Here is an 18476-nt window from a genome sequence, read left to right on the forward strand (position 1 = left end):
GCGGGTGATTTGTTCAGCGATCCAAGGGTCTATCCATCAATGAAAATTATTATTCATTTAGAAACCCACCGGAATTTCTCTTGGTCTGTCTTCCCAAAATTTGTGTAGTGGTTATAGGAAATAAAAACAATGGGTCAGCTTATCGAAAGTAAAACTAAATCCACTGTGATTATGTCATTATGTTGTGTTTTTAACTTATTATAAGAATGATTTCTTGACTCTGATTTCTCAATAAACTTTCAAAAATCATAAACACGTTGAACTCCGTGATGCAGGAGCACCAGAGTGTGAAGTAAAATGCTAAAAAAAAATAAAGACAAAGCTGAAGGAGAAAGGGGGTGAACCTGAGAGAGGAGGGGGGAATAGAGTGGCCAAGCTGCCATAGTGGCCCACAAAGTTTCCCTGCGTATCACTGCCTTAATGTCCCGACCGTTGGTTAGTTTCCATGGCAGCAGACGAGGGTAGAGTGGTAGCTTTTCCCTTTTTTTCCCACGCTTCCAGGACAGTGCCATGTGAAAGCAGCGGGCACAGTCTCTGCTGGCACACACTGAATGGGAACAGAGCTGACAAAGAGCTGAAAAACCATGCTGTTAGTGTTAAACCGCCCCAAATCTGCCAGGGTGACCGGTTCAATTCCCAGTCTACCTCAGTGGGTGGAGAAAAGCAGTGATACTGTCAGGTGGGTCAGTGTTTTATGTGTGTGTGTGTGTGTGTGTGTGTGTCTGTCTGTCTGTCTGTCTGTCTGTGTGTGTGTGTGTGTGTGTGTGTGTGTGTGTGTGTGTGTGTGTGTGTGTGCTAGATTACATGAAACCGGCAGCTTGTTCCAGACCTCTACATCACCTGTTATTTTAGCGGTTTTAGTGTGTTTGAGATGAGCGCAGCATGAGAGCTGTAAGTCTTACAACTTAAAGAAATAATGATTCTCAAATTGTGATGTTTGTTTTTTCAACATGAAAAGCACAAAGCACCTAGCAACAGCCAACTTCCCAAGCAGGATATTACCAAGATCAACACAGTGTCAGACTGAATAATGAAGAGAAAGCAAAGTTGCCTCTTAAGCTCTTTTTACACATGCACTGCAACCCTATACTGCTCTAGACCTTATTGAAAATTAAACTGCCTTTAACCTGCCAACTCCCAAGTACAGAGACTGCATTTGTAACTCTTCTCTCCTAAAATAGAGAATTTCCAGAAGTGAGAGCCAGTCTGAAGGGGACCACATCCTGTTGTGTGCTACATGTGAGAAGGGGAGTCTTCTGAAAGTGTCCCACCCTGACTCTCTTGACTCAGAGTGGCACGCCTTAGAGTCACATCTTGAGCCTGTACATAAACTCAAAAAGATCCATTTAGACTTGATCAAACTTTTAAAAAAAATAACTAAGCATCCCAATATTTTGATGCTTAGTTTTATTCAAGATCTTGTCCTGCTAAAATATCTTCAGTTATCAGGTCCCATTGTATCTTAAAAACCTCACAGTAGCAATAGAGCACTTCTCTCTCAGACTGCAGGTTCCTAGAGTTTTTAAAAGTAGAATAGGAGGCGGAGCCTTCAGCTTTCAGGCCCCTCTTCTGTGGAACCAGCCTACCTGTAGGACTAAGCTTAAACCTTCCCTTTATGATAAAAGTATAGTTAGGGCTGGATAAGGTGAATCCAGCACCAACAATCCTGAATCCACCCTTATGCATGACGCAATAGGCTTCGGCTGCTGGGGGGTTCCCATGATGCCCTGAGCATTTCATCGTCACTCATCTCTTTTAACTTCCTGTATGTTTATACACCACTTATACTTTGTGACATGCAGTTAAAAAGAGTGAAAAGAAGGATTGCATTAGCCAAAGCGCAGTCTCAAAACCACTGGCTATTGTCTGACAACTCTTTCGCCTTCTTTGAGTTTTTTTAAATGCATCTGCAACAGTGTCAACTACACAGAGCAGGAAGTCTTTGCTCTATACTCAAGCCTCATTTACCAATTGCTGAATTAATTTTGTTTGTCTGTACGTATTTAGGCCAAACGGCATGAGAAGTATCAGCTAACATGAACAGGATTTCACTTTCTTGTAGTTAGTCACACTTGAACAACCCGTCGTGATCGTTAATAATAGATCGACGTGCGAATAATTTTCGTTTACATCTGAATATTGTCACTCTGCCCCTCTGGTGACCTTTTGCCTTGTTTTAATCTGAAAAAAAAGAAGCATATTTCGTTGATCACAATTTGGCCTCTTGAAAAGGCAAATTGTGGTTTTAGCCAGTTAGAGGTTTTTGTTTCCCCCACTCTTTTTGTTTCCTTGCCTTTCAACTGGTGTCAGTGAAATGATGCCTTTGTTGTTTTTGAGCCTTTGAGCTTATGAAAACTGGCTGCTCCTGATTATAATTTCGGACCTGTGGTGAGTGCATTCTAGTAAAGCCAAAATGGTGCCCAAAGTACAAAAGTCTTTTTGCTATTATAGCTGATTTGGGTCTGAATGTGCAAAAGTATTGTTTGTTCACAAATTGCTGTGGAAACCAGGTGACGCTGGCGCTCAGATGGCTCCTCTCTCTTCCCTCCTCCGTCCCCGTCCATTCTCCTGCTGTCCATCCATTTCCACCCTCTTCTCCCCTCCATCGCCGTGTGATGTCAGGTGGGGTCTGCCCTGCTGCGACAGAGCCGCTCTGATCACGGTCTCCCGAACAGTGTGTGGGAGCAGATATGTCATTATTTTGCAGCCAGGTGGTCATGCTGAAATCACACAGAGCACATCAGCGCTGTGATGCGGCTCCCACATCGACAGCAGTAGGCTACCCCTCATATTACAGCCGGCCAGGTGTTCAGACGCTGTCACATTTGTCTAAATACAGGCATTAAGTCTGGAATCAGGGTGGAGGAAGAGGTCTGTCAGTGATGGCAAGAGAGCAAGAATGGGGAAGGAAAAGAAAAATATGGTGGAAAGTGAGGAAAAAATCAAAAATTTGTGAAGTCGGAAGATCGCTATAGCAGATCTGAGTGGATATGAATAAACTTTAAGCTCAGATTAAGTTTTACATTAGAACCCTGCCAGTTCTTGTTGCCTAATAGAAATTAGTCCTTGCCTCTCAGTGCAGTGTTGGTTCAGTTTATCAGGAATCCAGCAGATCTGTGAAGTCAGTTCAAACCTTTTTTTTGGGCTTCATAAAATCAGATCGTGCGCTGCCCATTCATACGCACTAAACAGATATGACCCATTTATAAGGTTTTACATTTCTAATTTACTTTTTTCCATAGATAAAAGATTTTCTGTACCCAGCTCTGCCAGATAATTGTGGAAAAAGGAAGCAAAATGGATTTAAATGACAGAAGAAAAAATTAGGACGTGACAGAAAGACGAAGCAAAACTGATGAAAGAGAATTTAAAATATCTGTACTAGGTGGAAAAGAAAGAAGGAAAGGACTAGAACTCATCAGAGACCGACAGCCATGACAGTGACAGGAGAAAATCAGAGTGCGATGCTGAACCCCAGGATCCTTTGACCTTTGGCCTCTCCAGTCTGACAGCACCTGACCCGCTATCCGTCTCTCTGGGGTCGCCCCTCCTCCTCGCTTCCCACAGGGAGAGAGACAGGGAGGTTGAACCAGGCAGAGGAAGACCGCCACGGTTTCAAAACAGTCCTTAGAAACATTAAAAACTGAACTAAATCAAGCTGAAGGGTTGTTATTCTTTCAAATGTGTGCAAAGCTTATTTTATTCTTATTCTACGAAAAAAAACTTGAAAATTAAAAAGCAGATAGATTTTACAAATCTGATTGCTAATTTTTAATGATGCTTGGATGCTTTCTGTATCAGTATGTGCATCAGCTACATCCTCTGGGCTACACTGCAAACACAACCTGCTAATTGCCCAAATGTTACCAAATATTGGTTCAAAATGATGCTCTGGGTCGGGTTCACAGGGACTGACCCTGGCAACAGTCCTGCTTGCAACCCTCAAAGCGTGAAGGGCACTCCAAGGGCATTTTCAATGTAGAAATTAAAGAGAAGTATGAAAAAGAAAAGAACAACATCATCATTCAGCATCAGGTTTTCGCATTACGATGTTTTGTATTTCGGTCATTCTGATCTGACCATATCGGTTGCTTTCTCTATTGCCTGATTAGATGATGAGCATGGCTTTAGTGTGTATAACTATTTCTATTTGGTTTTAGTTCACCCTTCACTATACTTTGTTTTCACTAAGTGTGTGGTTATTGTTAGTTTTGGGTAAAATGACATCCTTCCACAACATTAGCTCTCAGTCTTTGTCAATGATGAGCAGTAACCCTAAACATGTTGTTAAATTGTATGATTTTTAAGTTTTCTACAAAGCATGCTAACTGAAACGCATCAAACCTCGCTACCCTAAGGTGAGAAATTCAACGGGATACCCACACGATAAAACACTCCACTGGAATTATTCACACAATCTCTACCAGTGGCTTAATTTAAGACCTTGCACAAACAACCTATGTGGTTGTCTCATTCTTTCTTTCTTTCTTTCTTTGAAGAGAGGACAAAGAGGACCTTTGGACATGCACACATAAAACAAACAGTTTCTAAAGAATTATTTTTACTTGTTACAGTAAACAAGGCCAGAATTTAGCAATTGAAGGCATAAGACATCCTGTAAATAGACAGAGTGGGAGCTGAAAAAGGTGCAACCCGCATGAACATGGATGACACATTTGAATATTGCAGTGCGAGAGTAAAGTGTCAGGTCAGGAAACACGTACATGTATTTTTGTACCATAAAAAACCAGCCGTGTCCGCGTTTCACAGCCGGTTTGTTTCCCAGCCTTTTTCTGCTTGACACATAAAAACCTTGCGAGCCTGAACACGGTGTCTTTATTTAGTTGGTGTCAGCGAACAGCTCTCTGCTGTCTAGCTCTCACTTCTCATTGTGCTGCACTTTAATACTTCCATATTGTGCTGCTAATTCAGAATTTCACACTTTTTCTCTCATTGCTACCTCTCTCTTTGTCTCCCCACATCGTTCGCCTTCCGTCTCAACCCCGAAGACAAGAGGAAACGTGTTAAATCCACCTCTAAGAACCTTTTTAATTCAACATTAGCAGTCGTCATCTGTCTGCCGAACAATGCTCAAACACAATTTACAGCTACGACTGGAGCATCCCACCTTTGTTTACTCCGCAGCTAAATATTGTTCTATCAATAATGGACTCCAAACACAGAATCAAGCTTTTAGTTGTTGGTAATCCTGAATGTTTTACAGGAGATTTTTTTCCCTCTCTTTTTGCTGTGTTTTATTGTCTTGGGAGCATAATTGGAGTGTGTTGTTTTCTTCATTTGTTTTAGGTTTTAGGAGGAACATGGGCTCAGTGCCTCGTGGATGTAACTCCAGATGCTCTTGTGTCCGAGGTATTTGTGGAAGTGCTGCCCAAAATCCTCAAGACAAAGACAGCAGATATGGCAAGGAAACTAGAAACCCCGGAAAAAAATTCAAGCCCTTCAAATTTAACATTCGGTGACACGAAAAGCAAGAAGGGACGTTAAACTGTTAAAAAAAAAAAAAAGATTATGTCCAAAAAGGCAAACGCCACATCAACGCGGCAGTCTACCTACTGTACACCTCCTGCTGTGTTTCAGGTGCCATGTTTTCTACCTCCATCCTCCCGTACAATCAGAGCGAAATGAAGACAGACTGATAAACTCACGGATGGCAATGTGAACGTTGCCAAATCGAGTCAGACCCGGACCAAAGTAAACGCCGTGCCACGGAGTGAGAAAAGAGAAGGAGAAAAGAGAAGGAGGGATGGAAGGAGAGGGGGGGGGAGAGGAGATTTGGGGCTCTAATGCCAGCCTTATGCGTCTTTTAGTCGTTTCCGCCGTCGGGGCTTGGCACCGGCACGGCGTTGTCAGCCAGCCAACAAAAATCTGCAGTGCCTGCCGCATTTCAGCAGCCCTGTTTTGTCTGACACACACACACACACACACACACACACACACACACACACACACACACACACACACACACACACATAGAGAAAACACACCGCGACGCACTCGCGACGCATACCCACGTTTTGCTGCAAATCGACGACGTTTCGAAGCTTCGTAGAAGAAATTTTTGAAATTGAAGTCAAATGAAATCATGAAAGGAAGGAAAATTTTTTTGCCCTTCTCTATGAACGTATTTATCGCTACGTCATATACACAGCGTGCTGCCTGTAGAGCGTGCTGCTCGTGAAGCATTCATCTGAATAGTTGTGTTAAAGTCCTGCTGTTTGGACAGTTTGGTAGCGTCGCCCTGTTCGTCGCCTCGTTGTTGTTTGTGTTGTTTGTCTATTGATTCCAGGGTGGAGGAGGGGTGAGCAAGGGTGTTTGGATGCAATGAGCGTGGGGTGGGGGCTTTGGATAATGAAGGCTGTTTGGTTACAAGGGAGGGGGGCCTGTTCTTTGGGTCTCATCACATGAACAGGGAGCAAGTGTGGTGGCTGCAGCTGAATTTTCAGTCTGTCTGCACGGTCGCACAAACCAGCCGACTCTGAAAACATCAGTGGTCATAGACCAAGAAATTCTTTTTACTTTAAATTGTGATGCTCTTAAAATGATCAGACACATTAAATTTACCTTCTTTCACAAGTTACTTAAGTCGCCTTGTTGCTAAACTAAAAATAAGTTCCTGTAAGTGGAGGTAAATGGTTCCCAGCAGAGCTTCTTTGGCTATGTCCCAGTGCCATAGTGTACCATGTGTGCTACGGAGACTCCTGTGTTTGAATTACAATCCCTTTGTGGTAAATATGTGATTGTGGTCTATATTATAATTAACTTGATTTTACATGCTGCTTTCCTTTATAAAAAATCAGAAAAACTCAAGAGGAAGGTTTCTTATCTAATGCACCATATTTACTCTCCACTGTTTTATGTGAGGATGACATGGTTGCTGGTACGATTGCTGAGAAACTGCAGTGGTTAGCTTCCAGTTTGGTTAAATCTTCCCCTCCAAGGAAAGTCAGCAAGCAATGAGTGGAGAGGTGCTACTAATATCAGATTACATGCAGTGAGTTCAAACAGGTGTTTATGTCTTCTTTTAATGGCAATACTTTTAAAACTAGTATTACCCAACACTGTATACAAATGCCATACTCCACCTGTTAGTGGAGGTGGAGTCAGTCAGGTGTATAAAGGGCAGTGAATGAAGGATAGAGTTTTGCGAACTTAAAATGCTTAAAATTATTATGGAGGCTGGAGGAGGAGGGACACATGCCAGGCAACTTTGAATTAGGAACATTAGCTGTAGAAGCATTAAGGAGAATAAGTCACATGGGACTGTATTATTTTGGTAATAAATATTGGTTTCATTGGTTCAGTAATATGTTTTTTGCCGGATGGTTTTAAAACACAGGACTTGTGGAAGGTTTTTGGGTTTTTTGCTAATTTTTTTAAATGTGTGTTTTTGGTGGCAGATGTTGTTTTTGGATGCTGGAAGAAGAAACAGGATTTTGTTCAGCTTATAAACTTTGTGTTGGTAATTCAGGTTCTTTTGTGATGAGCGCTGTTTCACCGTTGAAACTGTGTGTTTGTTTTTATATGAGCCATGTGTGGGTTGCTCACGCAGGTTTCGTGTTTTGAAATCATGTGTTGTACACACAGCAGCAACTTTCTCTAAAAAAAGTTACTTTTTACCCCACAGATTCATGTGCAGAGATGCCTCAGTGGTCACCTCTGTTCACTGCAGCAATGCGTCAGTGCATGCAGCGTAATGCTGTGGTAAAGTGGCTAGACCTAATCTATGTGGTTCTGTGTATCAGCACAAGAGATCTAACCACAGCTAAGATAAACACAACTCCCTAAATTCCTCCAATTTTTCAGCTGTTTAGTTTGATACACATACCAGATGTGTCAGTGGTACTGGATACTGTAGAAAGTCTTCACAGGGAGTTTTAAATTATTTTTGTAATTCATTGTGGAAAATACTTTGATTCATAAATTTAAATGTATTAATAAAATTGAGGTTCACACAGTGAATCAGCAGGGGAACCTCTTAGAGCTGTGTGATGAACATCTGGACGAATGGAGACAACCTACCAAAAAGCTACAAATTCCCTTTAGCATTTACATTTTCACACATTAAGTCAAGACAGAAACATATCTCTAAGAACCCTGCAGCAACATTATGTTAGACAGACAGACAGATGGATGCTGTAAGCATCTTCTGATTACGAAAAGGATGTAAAGTACAGTATTGTGACATAGACTGTTCTTGCTTTCCTCTTGCTCACAGACCTCTGTGATCATGTGGGAATTTTATTCTCTGTGAAATATCCAATTCGCCATATCTGTACTCGGAGCAACATCCATGGCTTCAGACTCCTCTAAATGTTAGATTTCAGACAGCTCGTGGCTCTGTATGATGTCACTGAGAGCAAAAATCCCCAATATGAAACCTCTCAGAAGCCCCACCCACCTGCTGTTTACACCTTCTGTTTAACAGGATTCAGCCAATCAGATAAGAGGGAGGGGAAAGCCAGATAGACAGAGACAGTGGATGAACACGGGGCCTGCACCAAGGCCTAATATAGGATGAATAAGGTTTACTGTGAATACTTAAACATGCAGACCTGCTCTAACAGAGTCCAAGAGTAAACAATGACATAAAGTACAGCATTAAATAACAACTCTGAATACTAACAACTGATTTTTTTTTCTTGTAAATTCCCAACTTATTTTTCCGGATCTAACTTCTCTCTCTTCTCTATAGTAAGGAAGCACACACATATAAAACAGTGAATCCAGACTCCAATCAGCAGTCTGATCTGTTCCGCTATGGCTGAAGGTAGATACCAACAGATGCAGACTCGATGCTGCGTCTCTCAAGTCGTTCTCGTCGCTCGTATACGTTCATCTGTTGTTTGATGTATTCACTCGCTGTGGTGCCAAAGCATCAATGCCTGCTGGGATTGAAGGGTGGCGGTGTGTGTGTGTGTGTGTGTGTGAGTGGGGGGGGTTGTCTGTTACTCATCGACCATCGTCTGTTAAATTAATGTTGATCTCCCCCCTAAAAAATGTTACGCTTTACACTGGAAGACAACACCATGAATAAATAGGTGTGTAGATGGCTTCAAATTCAGAGCTGGCAGCGCGGTTTCAGAGTGTCTGTTGGAGTGTGTGATTGTGTGTGTGTGTACGTGTCTGTGTGTGTGTCGCTACCTTTCAGACTTTGTAGAAACTTCTGGACCGGTGCCCGGTGGTGTCATGGAAACGCTTGAATCGCTCAGAATGATTCATGTCTGCACAGTCCAACCCTCCCCCCATCACACACACACACACACACACACACACACACACACACACACACACACACACACACACACACACACACACACACACACACACACACATTCATTCGCAGGAAGAGGGAGTTTAACCCTTCTTCTATCCATCTTCATCCCCCCCACCACCTCTCCATCTCTCCTCTTTCTTTCCTCTCATCTCATCTTTGCCATCCTCGTCAAATCGCGCTATTAGTCACATACTTTATTAAAATGGACCCATTATATGGGTGTCAGAGGAGATCATGTCTTCTGAGTGTTTCCTTTCACGCAGAAAAAGACTTGACGTCTCTCTCAACCTCTGAAAGAAAGAGTCAAGACGCCGACGGTGACTCCTTCAACAACTCCATCTTGCGGTTTTCATCTTTTGCTGCCTGCTGAATCAGAAAGAAAGAGTAGTAACTGATAGCTGTCAGATGTGACGGACACGATGGAGCGTGCAGAATGAAAACAGAGAAGAGCGCCTCTTCTCTCCTCTAACAGCTGATTCCAGTGACTGACAGGAAAACGGCTCTGTGGCTCTGCGCTCTCTCTGCACTGTGGTTGCAGTTATTGCTGCTTACACAGTAACTGATGTTATCACTTTGTTTGTTGTGCTGCAGTTAATGAAACTTTATTAAAGTAATTAAGATTAACATTAACATAGCAGAGTTAATTAATGAAGAAGAAAATGCAAACCCTCATTTACACAGTAGCCTTATACTGATCTGAAGATGTAGAGTGGATTGCTTTGTCTCGGACTTACTCTTCCTTTCTGTCTCTTATTAGAAGTGAATGAGCTCTTTACCACGAGTAGGTTTACACATTGGCCACAGGAAGTAAAAATGTTTCATGCTTCCTGCATTACATGTCCAGATGTTTTTGCGGTGTACGTGATATCACATTGGTATTTTTCCTGTAACATCATCATTACTGTTCCATTGCAACTGACCGATCACAGTGAAATTTTGAGGAAAAAAAGATTGCATTGGGAGACATTTGCTTTCAGAGCTTTCCCTGAGAAAGGCTTTCTGACAGCAACACTTTTAAACAGAAATACATAGATGTAAAGAGCGACAAGGCCGGTGTAAAGTGCAAGCTGTGGTGGATGAATGGATCCATTTCATCTGGGAGATTATGTTTTTGTGTTGCGTGTAAAACCAAAATTCTGTATTGATCTTCTCACAAATGTTAACCATGTTTTAGAAAACTTTTTTTTTTTGGCAGAAAGTCCTGAAGACAAGTTTCTCACATGTGTCAAAAAGTATTAAGATGTGCCTTGACCTATGTCTGGATGCAAGAAGCATCTGTGGCTTCACAGAGGCTAGTATCCTGTCCAACTCATTACTTTTACACTACAGCAGGTGTAGACTGTCATTGATTTATGGTAAGTATTTCATATTTTACAGGTCTTTTTTTTCTTGAATTTGCAAAGCTGTGACATGACAAATTTGTCAGATGTATTTATATGCTTGGAGAAACTTTAACTACTTACTTAACATCTTCTCAGTCACACCAACTACATGACTCCCAAGTCCTTTTCTAATTAGTTTTTAGAAGGAAAAAGTAACTTTTCAGGACATTTGTGCTTTGATCCACCAAGGTTTCAGTAAATTTGACAAGTATGCCAAAAGTAGTGCATAACCCAACGCTGTTCCTGGGGGTTGTCAAGTGTCAGTGTCCTGAGATATACATACCTACCATCTATTCAACAGGAAAGACACAGGTGTTATAAAAGTACTGTATACTTTAGATATTGAGCACTCTGAATGCCCCTGAGGACAAAGTTTGGCAGCACTTTAATGAACCTCAAGAAAGATATATATCTGCTTATCTACTGTAGTACAAGTCATTTCAGATCTTATACCGAGTTTGTGCCAGTGAATGTAAATGAAGACTTTGAAACTACAAATTTTTTTATCACTGTTGTGTATCAATCATTACTCTTGTCCTGGCTGTTTTTTGCTGTTTGCTTCAAGGAAGTAGAAATAATGCTGTATATATGCAGCTTTAAGCTAATATTTTTTAAAATGATAAACTTAGCATATAAAGAAAATAGTTCCTACATAAACAGGATTATTGATTTTTGTGACAGAAGTTTTCAAAAATATATTTTGGTTGTCTTGAGCACCACAACGCAACCACCTAGCTCTGTTATAATAAAGAGAAGGTGGACATCTCTACAACCAAATACACACCAAAACAATCTGGATGGACACATAGCTCTACAGGCCAGAGGAAAATTATGTCAATTTGATTTTGTGATGACCCGCCCTTTTAAAAACCTGGCAGTTTGATGTCATGTGAAGTGAAAATAATGGGAACTGGCCTTTGTACAAGGACTGAGGCACTGATGAGGCAGACTCTCAAAATCTGAATCGAGCCTAGGTGACTATGAGTAAGTTCAGTTAAGGGCCTGTTAACAAGCTGTGTCATTATAGCTAATACCCCAGACAAGCTTCCCGGTTACTGTTGGCTCTCAGTTTGTAATGGAGCTGATTTGTACTTCGCCTCAGTCTCTGTGCATTGTGGATTAGCAGGGATTTGGTCTTGCTGCCTCACCGACTTCTCTATGGGCTTTTATACAGCGGAGTGGACTGACTTTGCCACCTTTTGTACCTCTGCAGCCAGCATAGTCTAACAAGTGCCAGTATCTTTACCTCCTTCTCACAGCCAACAATCTTTAGGTTTGTTTTCTTGGGAAAGTAAATGTCTTTGTGGGGTTCCTGAGAGAAACGCAGAGGTTTGTGGAAGTAAAGGCATCTTCTGAAATCTTCTTTGAAGGGTTCTTTTAAGACTTGAGACTGTTTTTGAATTTTTCTGACATGCTAGGGACAAAAAGAGATGACTGTCACTGTCAGAGTATCTGGGGAAAGCAAAAGTTTCATGGTTACTCATCAGCAAAGAAGCTCTTGATGGAACTTGAAAGCCTGAAGAATATTTGTTTGAGGGTTTGTGAAACAATTAGAAAAGTGTTTTCATGAAGCCTCGTTCCCTCGAACCTTTTATGCGAGAGCTCCTCCAGTCATTAAGATTTATCAGAGATTTGTAAAATTTGAAATCCCTTTTTAAGTAAGCTTTCTACTTACATTATTATATTCCACAAAAATGAAGTGTTTGCACAAAGAACAGAAAGCAGCAACAAGTTAAAATAAAAAATCGGTTTATTGGACAATTAAAGAAAGAGGAAGGGAGCAAGCATTAAAAACATGTTTATCACACTACGATATCTTTTATGAGGCTTCATCTTACATTTAAGTGAAACTCTGAACATCCTTGAGTCCTAGAAGCCTAGACCTGAGATCAACTCAGCTTTGTAGAAAAAAAAAGACTTCCATGGTTTACGAAGGAAGAAACAATAAGGTTAGTTTGTCTCTGCACAAACAAAATACAATGCCTGAACAGCCATTGATTGTTAGAGGTTGACAGAGCTCTTAACAGTTTTCTATAGGGTCTTTCAAGACTGAACTCCTAAACCCTAAAGTTTCCTAGAAGAACTGACGTTGTTCGAGAACCCTACTGAGTCAAAAAGGGTTTTTTGACCATCTGTATTTTTAACTATGAAAAAGCTTTTGAAGAGGAGGGCCTTTGTGGTTTTAAGGACTTGAAATAAGGAGATTGTTATCAGATCAAATGGACTGTTTTAAAAAGTGGATTCATTTGGCTGATTTATCTGAGATTATCAAAAAAGTTAACTGAAGTACTTTACATTTTGTAAGTTTAAAAAAAACAACAAGATTAGTTGAGTTATGTTTTTTTTCCTCAAGAGACAAAGGTTGAACCAAAAGGTGATTAAAATGTGCATCACAGAGATGAACAATATATTTTTTAATTGTGTAACTGTATTTCATTTTCTCGTTTTCAAATAAACAAAGAAATGCGGAATTTGAAACCTTATCATGGAAAAATATATTTGTTTATAAAAAGCCTTGCTTTATACCAGAAATGAGAGAAAATAAAAATGGAGCCGATTAAATACATTTTGGTCTTTTAAGAAAATGTTCAGATTTTGTCATTTTTACATTTTCTCCTGATATTTGTATATTTTTTTTCCCCACGTCCATAAAAATATATCAAAGGAGGTCCTTCATCTGCTGCAAAATGGAAAAAAAAATCAGTTGAGGGGAAGAAGTTTTATACCAATTATATCTCAAAAGGCCTCTTTTTAAAAATCCACTTTAAAAAGCATTTAATTAAGACTTACTTTGTGTTGTGACGGCTTTATATATTAATAAACTCTCCTCGTTTTATCAAGTAATAGACTCTTTGGTTCAGAAATCTTTTTCAGTTCAAGGCAGTGAAATGAAATGCTTCTCTGTGTGTGTGTGTGTGTGTGTGTGTGTGTGTGTGTGTGTGTGTGTGTGTGTGTGTGTCCATTCATGGTATACTGTGACAGGGTGTGTGATCTGGAAGGCTGACCCTTCCCATCCTGTTTACTCCATCCCTGCCTCCCTCTCCCTCTCTCGCTCCCTCTCTCTCTCTCTCTCTCTCTCTCTCACTCGCTCCTTCTTCCTTTTTTTAATGCTGCTCTTTCTTTTACAGCCAAATTAAAATACCAGGGATTTTTGTTTGTGTGTGTAATACATGAGCTCAGCCTGCAGAGGTGGTGGAGGTGAAAAGGTCAGCATGTTGAGACAAAAGGGACGAATCGGGGTTGTGCGGTTGTGAAAGCCTCAATTCAGAATCTATTTTTGTCGCATTTGTTGTAGCGTCTGCGTTGGGGTCACTGTTAATTGATACACTGTTGTATTTACTGGATTATAGAAATTGCTCAATTGTAAAATCATATAATTTGCATCACCTTTTAATGTTTTGATGAAGGTATAAGCTCTAAATAATAATATTTCATTTTTAAGAAAACAAAGATGCACCTTACAGCATATTATTTACCACAGCTTAAAGAGTGTGTGCAGACGTGGAAAAGCTGTCAATCGCAATACTAACATATCGGAAGGCACACATAAATCTATTTTATTTTTACTTTTGCCAGTTGATGATGCACAAAAAGACAAAAAAAAAAGCTATTCTTTTTTTCTCTTTTTTTTTTTTGCTGTAGCTTTTGACAATTCCAATAAACCTAAAAGACTAAAAGGAGATAGATGCATGGAAATAATGTTATAGGCCAAGTCTTGTGGGATTACCTAATTCTTTAGCACCGCTTGTGTGTGTGTGTGTGTGTGTGTGTGTGAGAGTGTGTGTGAGTGTATCCGTAGATAGAGTACATACCTATTGCCCTACGGGTGTATTCACAGCATGTACATAAGTATATATATAGGTAGTTGTATACGTAAATAAAATGGTGCTCCAGTGGGTATTTTAGGGGACAAAACTCATGCCAACACTGGCACTCATCCATTTTAATGGCCCTCAAACGGACAGAGGTAATGCGAAAAGGCTGAGGGCTGGATCCCTGTTATGCTGGCCTCTCTTTTTATTATACAAAATTTGGGGGGCCTTCAAACAGACAAGTGTGTTTGTCGCGTAGTAGTTTGGACCTATAATCACATAGTCATATAAAATAGCAAGACATTATTACATTAATCATTATTACCAGTGATTAGCAATTATTACCTTCTATGAGTAAGTATTTGATCAATAAAAATAAAAGAAAAAAAAGCAGAAACTGAAAAAAATGAATACAAAAACATTTTGTTGTATTTTGTAAAAATTGTTCTACTTTTCTTGACAGTTTATCCTTTTAAGTCTTGAAATTGAAATTGTGTCTCCAAAAATGATAGCTACTTTTAAGGAAGCTGGTAAGCCGGAGGATTATCCATCCTTCCATGCTGGCATTTACATTGTGTACACAGTTTTCATAAGAAATTTTGCATTTTAATTGTGCAGTGGTTGAAAGATTTTTGGATTCGTTGCAGGCAGTGGTATTCACCAGAGGTGCGTGCAGTGTCAAATCTAAATAGCTATTTGTTTGTGTGTGTGTGGTCCTGAGTTAGTATTTTTGAATGCATGTGCTCGATATATTTCGGTACCGTGAAAAGTACATTTGTGTGTATGTGTGTGTCTGTGTGTATACAGAGCTGTGTGTGTGTGTGTGTGTGTGTGTGTGTGTGTGTGTGTGTGTGTGTGGGAGTCTTTGTATACATGCCAAACCGGTCCAGCTGGCATCAGTCGTAGCTGAAGCCGAAGCCGCCGTATCGGTCACACACACACTGTCTCTCTCCCGCACACACACACACACAGTCGACCACATTCCTATTCTGTACGCCTGTAATTATCAACCTCTTCTGCATCGACTACCATGTTGGCGCGTATTCAGCGCTGGTCTATACACGCCTGATTCCAACCCTTCACTACGTACACGCTTCATTTTCCTCCACACACGCTTGCAGTAAAACCCCTCCATTTCATCTCATACGACTGCACTGACAGCAGAATGTAATTACACACTAACTGTGGTTTGATATTTAGACTGGCTCAAGATTTAAGGTTTTATCCAAAAAGAAGGTCTGCGTGGTAAAAATAGGCACCGGAGTGGTCCCGCAGCTCAGAGGGGAGGAAAGCCTGTTCAGAAGCTGGAGAGGAAATTAGCTTTGTTGTCTACACGCAGCGGTGCATTTTTCGAAATTCATCAGACACCTTTTTCACAGCCAGGCACGCTCAGTTTGTGTATTAAAGTGATGGTCGGTTACCTGCCAAAGAGGCTTCACCTTCTTGTCGTGTACTGATCAATCCTTGGCCTGCATTTAAAGAGCTCTGATGTCTGATTTCAATCAAACACGTTTCAACATGTTTGACCGAAGATGTTCTATAATAACTAATGGGTAGATGAGGGTGTTGTTTTCTTCTTACATCTATTAAATCTGTATCAGATGTTGCCTTGGGCTTTAAGGACCTTCAAGTCCAACAACAGAAACAGAAATCATAGTTTCTGTACTGTTTATAAATGAAATTAAAGGAAACTAAAAAGAGCTTTGCAGTATAACTTTAAACCACTAAGAAATTTGGGTTCTTGAAGAGAGTTACGTGAACATGATGCCTTGCAAGGTTTTCAAGAGATATGTTGAATGTTGGAGTTTAGCCACAGCTTTCAATAAATGGAGATTTAATATTAAGTGATAATCATGGAGAAATATGTCATACATTTGCCATAATATTAAATGCTAAATTAATCGCACAAACCCTAAATTTTGTAGGATCCAACTTTTCCTACAGGGCTTTGTTAAATCTTCACAGTGTGATTCCAACATTTTTGATGGAAACATTCTCTAATGTAGGATTGCAGTAGCAGTAGGCTGTTGCCAGGTTAAGCAGAGACAGGTTGAATTTCTCTGGCTGGTTATTGAAATTAAGAGTGTTATTTTGTATTACTTTTTCCAAAATTTCACTATGTAAACTCTAAGCGTGAACCAATTTGTAGAACAGAAAACTGTACATTCTTTCAAGCCAGGTTCAAAATTAGCATTTTGCTGGCACATTAGAATCAATGTATTTTTATCAATATATCTCTTTTTGTAACTTCATTAATTTGAAACTACTGTCAACATGTGTAAAATATGTATATGTATGTATATATATGTATATGTATACATATATATACATACATATACATATATATATATATAAATTCATCCATTATTTGCTGCCTTCAAAAAATCCCACAATGGAATGCAGAAAACAGTCTGCATAGCCTGAACACAGTAGTATGCAACTGCTCAAGAATTGACTATGTTCTTCAGTAGAATTGGTTGCCTAGCGAGTGCACTAATTAGTCTCTATGGAACATCACTGTCTAAAGGGACAAAGATGGGAAAGAGCAGAATAATACCATATATGGCAAACCATTAGAGTTGGCAATGTACTATATACATCTTCACTCGTAAATTCACTAGGAGAGTTCAGTTTTCTCCGTGAAGCCGGTTGCTTCTTCATTTTTCTGTTCAGCTGAACACTCGATTTTTTTTCTCACAGTTTGTTTTGTCTGGACATGCAAAGAAACTAAATCTACACCTAAAAGAAAGTGGAGAATGAAAGTGTTGATTTTGTTTTTGTAGCACAAAGCCCTTGCCTTTCTGTATGTGGATCTATGCATTGCAGGCATAGCAGATGTCCGTTTTGTTGTGCAGAGAGATCAGCGAGCAGAAAACATACAGAGCACACACACTGTCTGTGATCAGGAAAACTGGCTTTGGCTGTTTCTACAAAAAGACTTTTTTCCGTGGCTCCTTGTGAATGAATTATCCTTTAAATTAATAGATGAAAAACTATAGCACACTTCTGATGTTCCGGGGAAATATGTTCCTATTGTTGGTGATGGTGAGAGCATGTGACAAAGGGCAACTTTGCCTGGACCTGATTGTACTGACGCTGTGTAGTGTTATTGTGTGAACATGTCTTTTGAGTTGATTGATCTGTTAAAGCTGAATAATTTCCACACCAGTAATTGTTTTTTGCTTCCTGTAGTTATACAGATCAGTCTTTGTTAAGCTGATTGCTTTTGCCAACTGCCTAACTCCCCTTTCTTCTTCCTCTTCCAGGTAAAACAGAGAGGAGTTTGTACTCATACGGCAGAGAGTCCAACCCACACTGCCATCAGGTCAGTCCCAATGTAAATGTCTTCTTTTATTCAACCAGTATGTCAGTTTCAGTCATCTTTATTGCTTCTTTTTTGTTTTTTGATTGAGACAAAGCAGTAAATATATTTAGGCAAAGCAGAGCAAACTCTGAGTTTGATTTGGTATCAGCAGTAGAGGATGTTCACCTCTAGAGATGAGAGGTTTAAGCACCTAAATCTTTACTTGTGGTCGTGGACTTTTGCCTATTAACTGTGGAACGTGGCCTGAAGGAGAGACCTAAAGTGCACTAAAGCCATTGGTGCTTTTGGTAAATGTCTCCAGAATAACATGTAACATGTCGCCAGTGCCCACCTTATGCCTTTTTGCCCACATGTACTACCCACTGGGTAATAAAGATTATAGAGGATTGTTCTAATGTGGCCCTAAACAAAAAACAGGGGGGTTCTAAAGTGACTTTTTGGAGTTGGATGTGATTTTTGATCTCAGTCACTTATGCTGTAAAAAGAGGAGGAAGTTGACATCACCATAGTTTTGTAACCATCATTAAACATTTTGTAATAACCATTGTTATTAAATGGTAAGCTGATAGATGACTATTTTTTGTAAATAGTTCTTTTAATGTATTAATTTTTTAAAAATAATTAGTAATGTTAAAATGTATGTTTATGTCATTAGTTTGTGT

At 40.0% G+C, this 18476-nt stretch overlaps 1 protein-coding gene across 5 annotated transcripts in view; it reads left to right on the forward strand.

The window, feature by feature from the left end:
* LOC116324929 (transcription factor 4) overlaps positions 1-18476 on the forward strand; it is a 237011-nt gene that overhangs the window by 82577 nt on the left and 135958 nt on the right. For all 5 annotated transcript variants that reach the window (XM_039615271.1, XM_039615273.1, XM_039615272.1 and 2 more), the window contains one exon: positions 17756-17814. In XM_039615271.1, coding sequence (XP_039471205.1) covers positions 17756-17814 — 59 coding nt within the window. The remainder of the gene's footprint in view (positions 1-17755; positions 17815-18476) is intronic.

Source organism: Oreochromis aureus, linkage group 7 (assembly GCF_013358895.1).
Source record: "Oreochromis aureus strain Israel breed Guangdong linkage group 7, ZZ_aureus, whole genome shotgun sequence".
Lineage (NCBI taxonomy): Eukaryota > Metazoa > Chordata > Actinopteri > Cichliformes > Cichlidae > Oreochromis > Oreochromis aureus.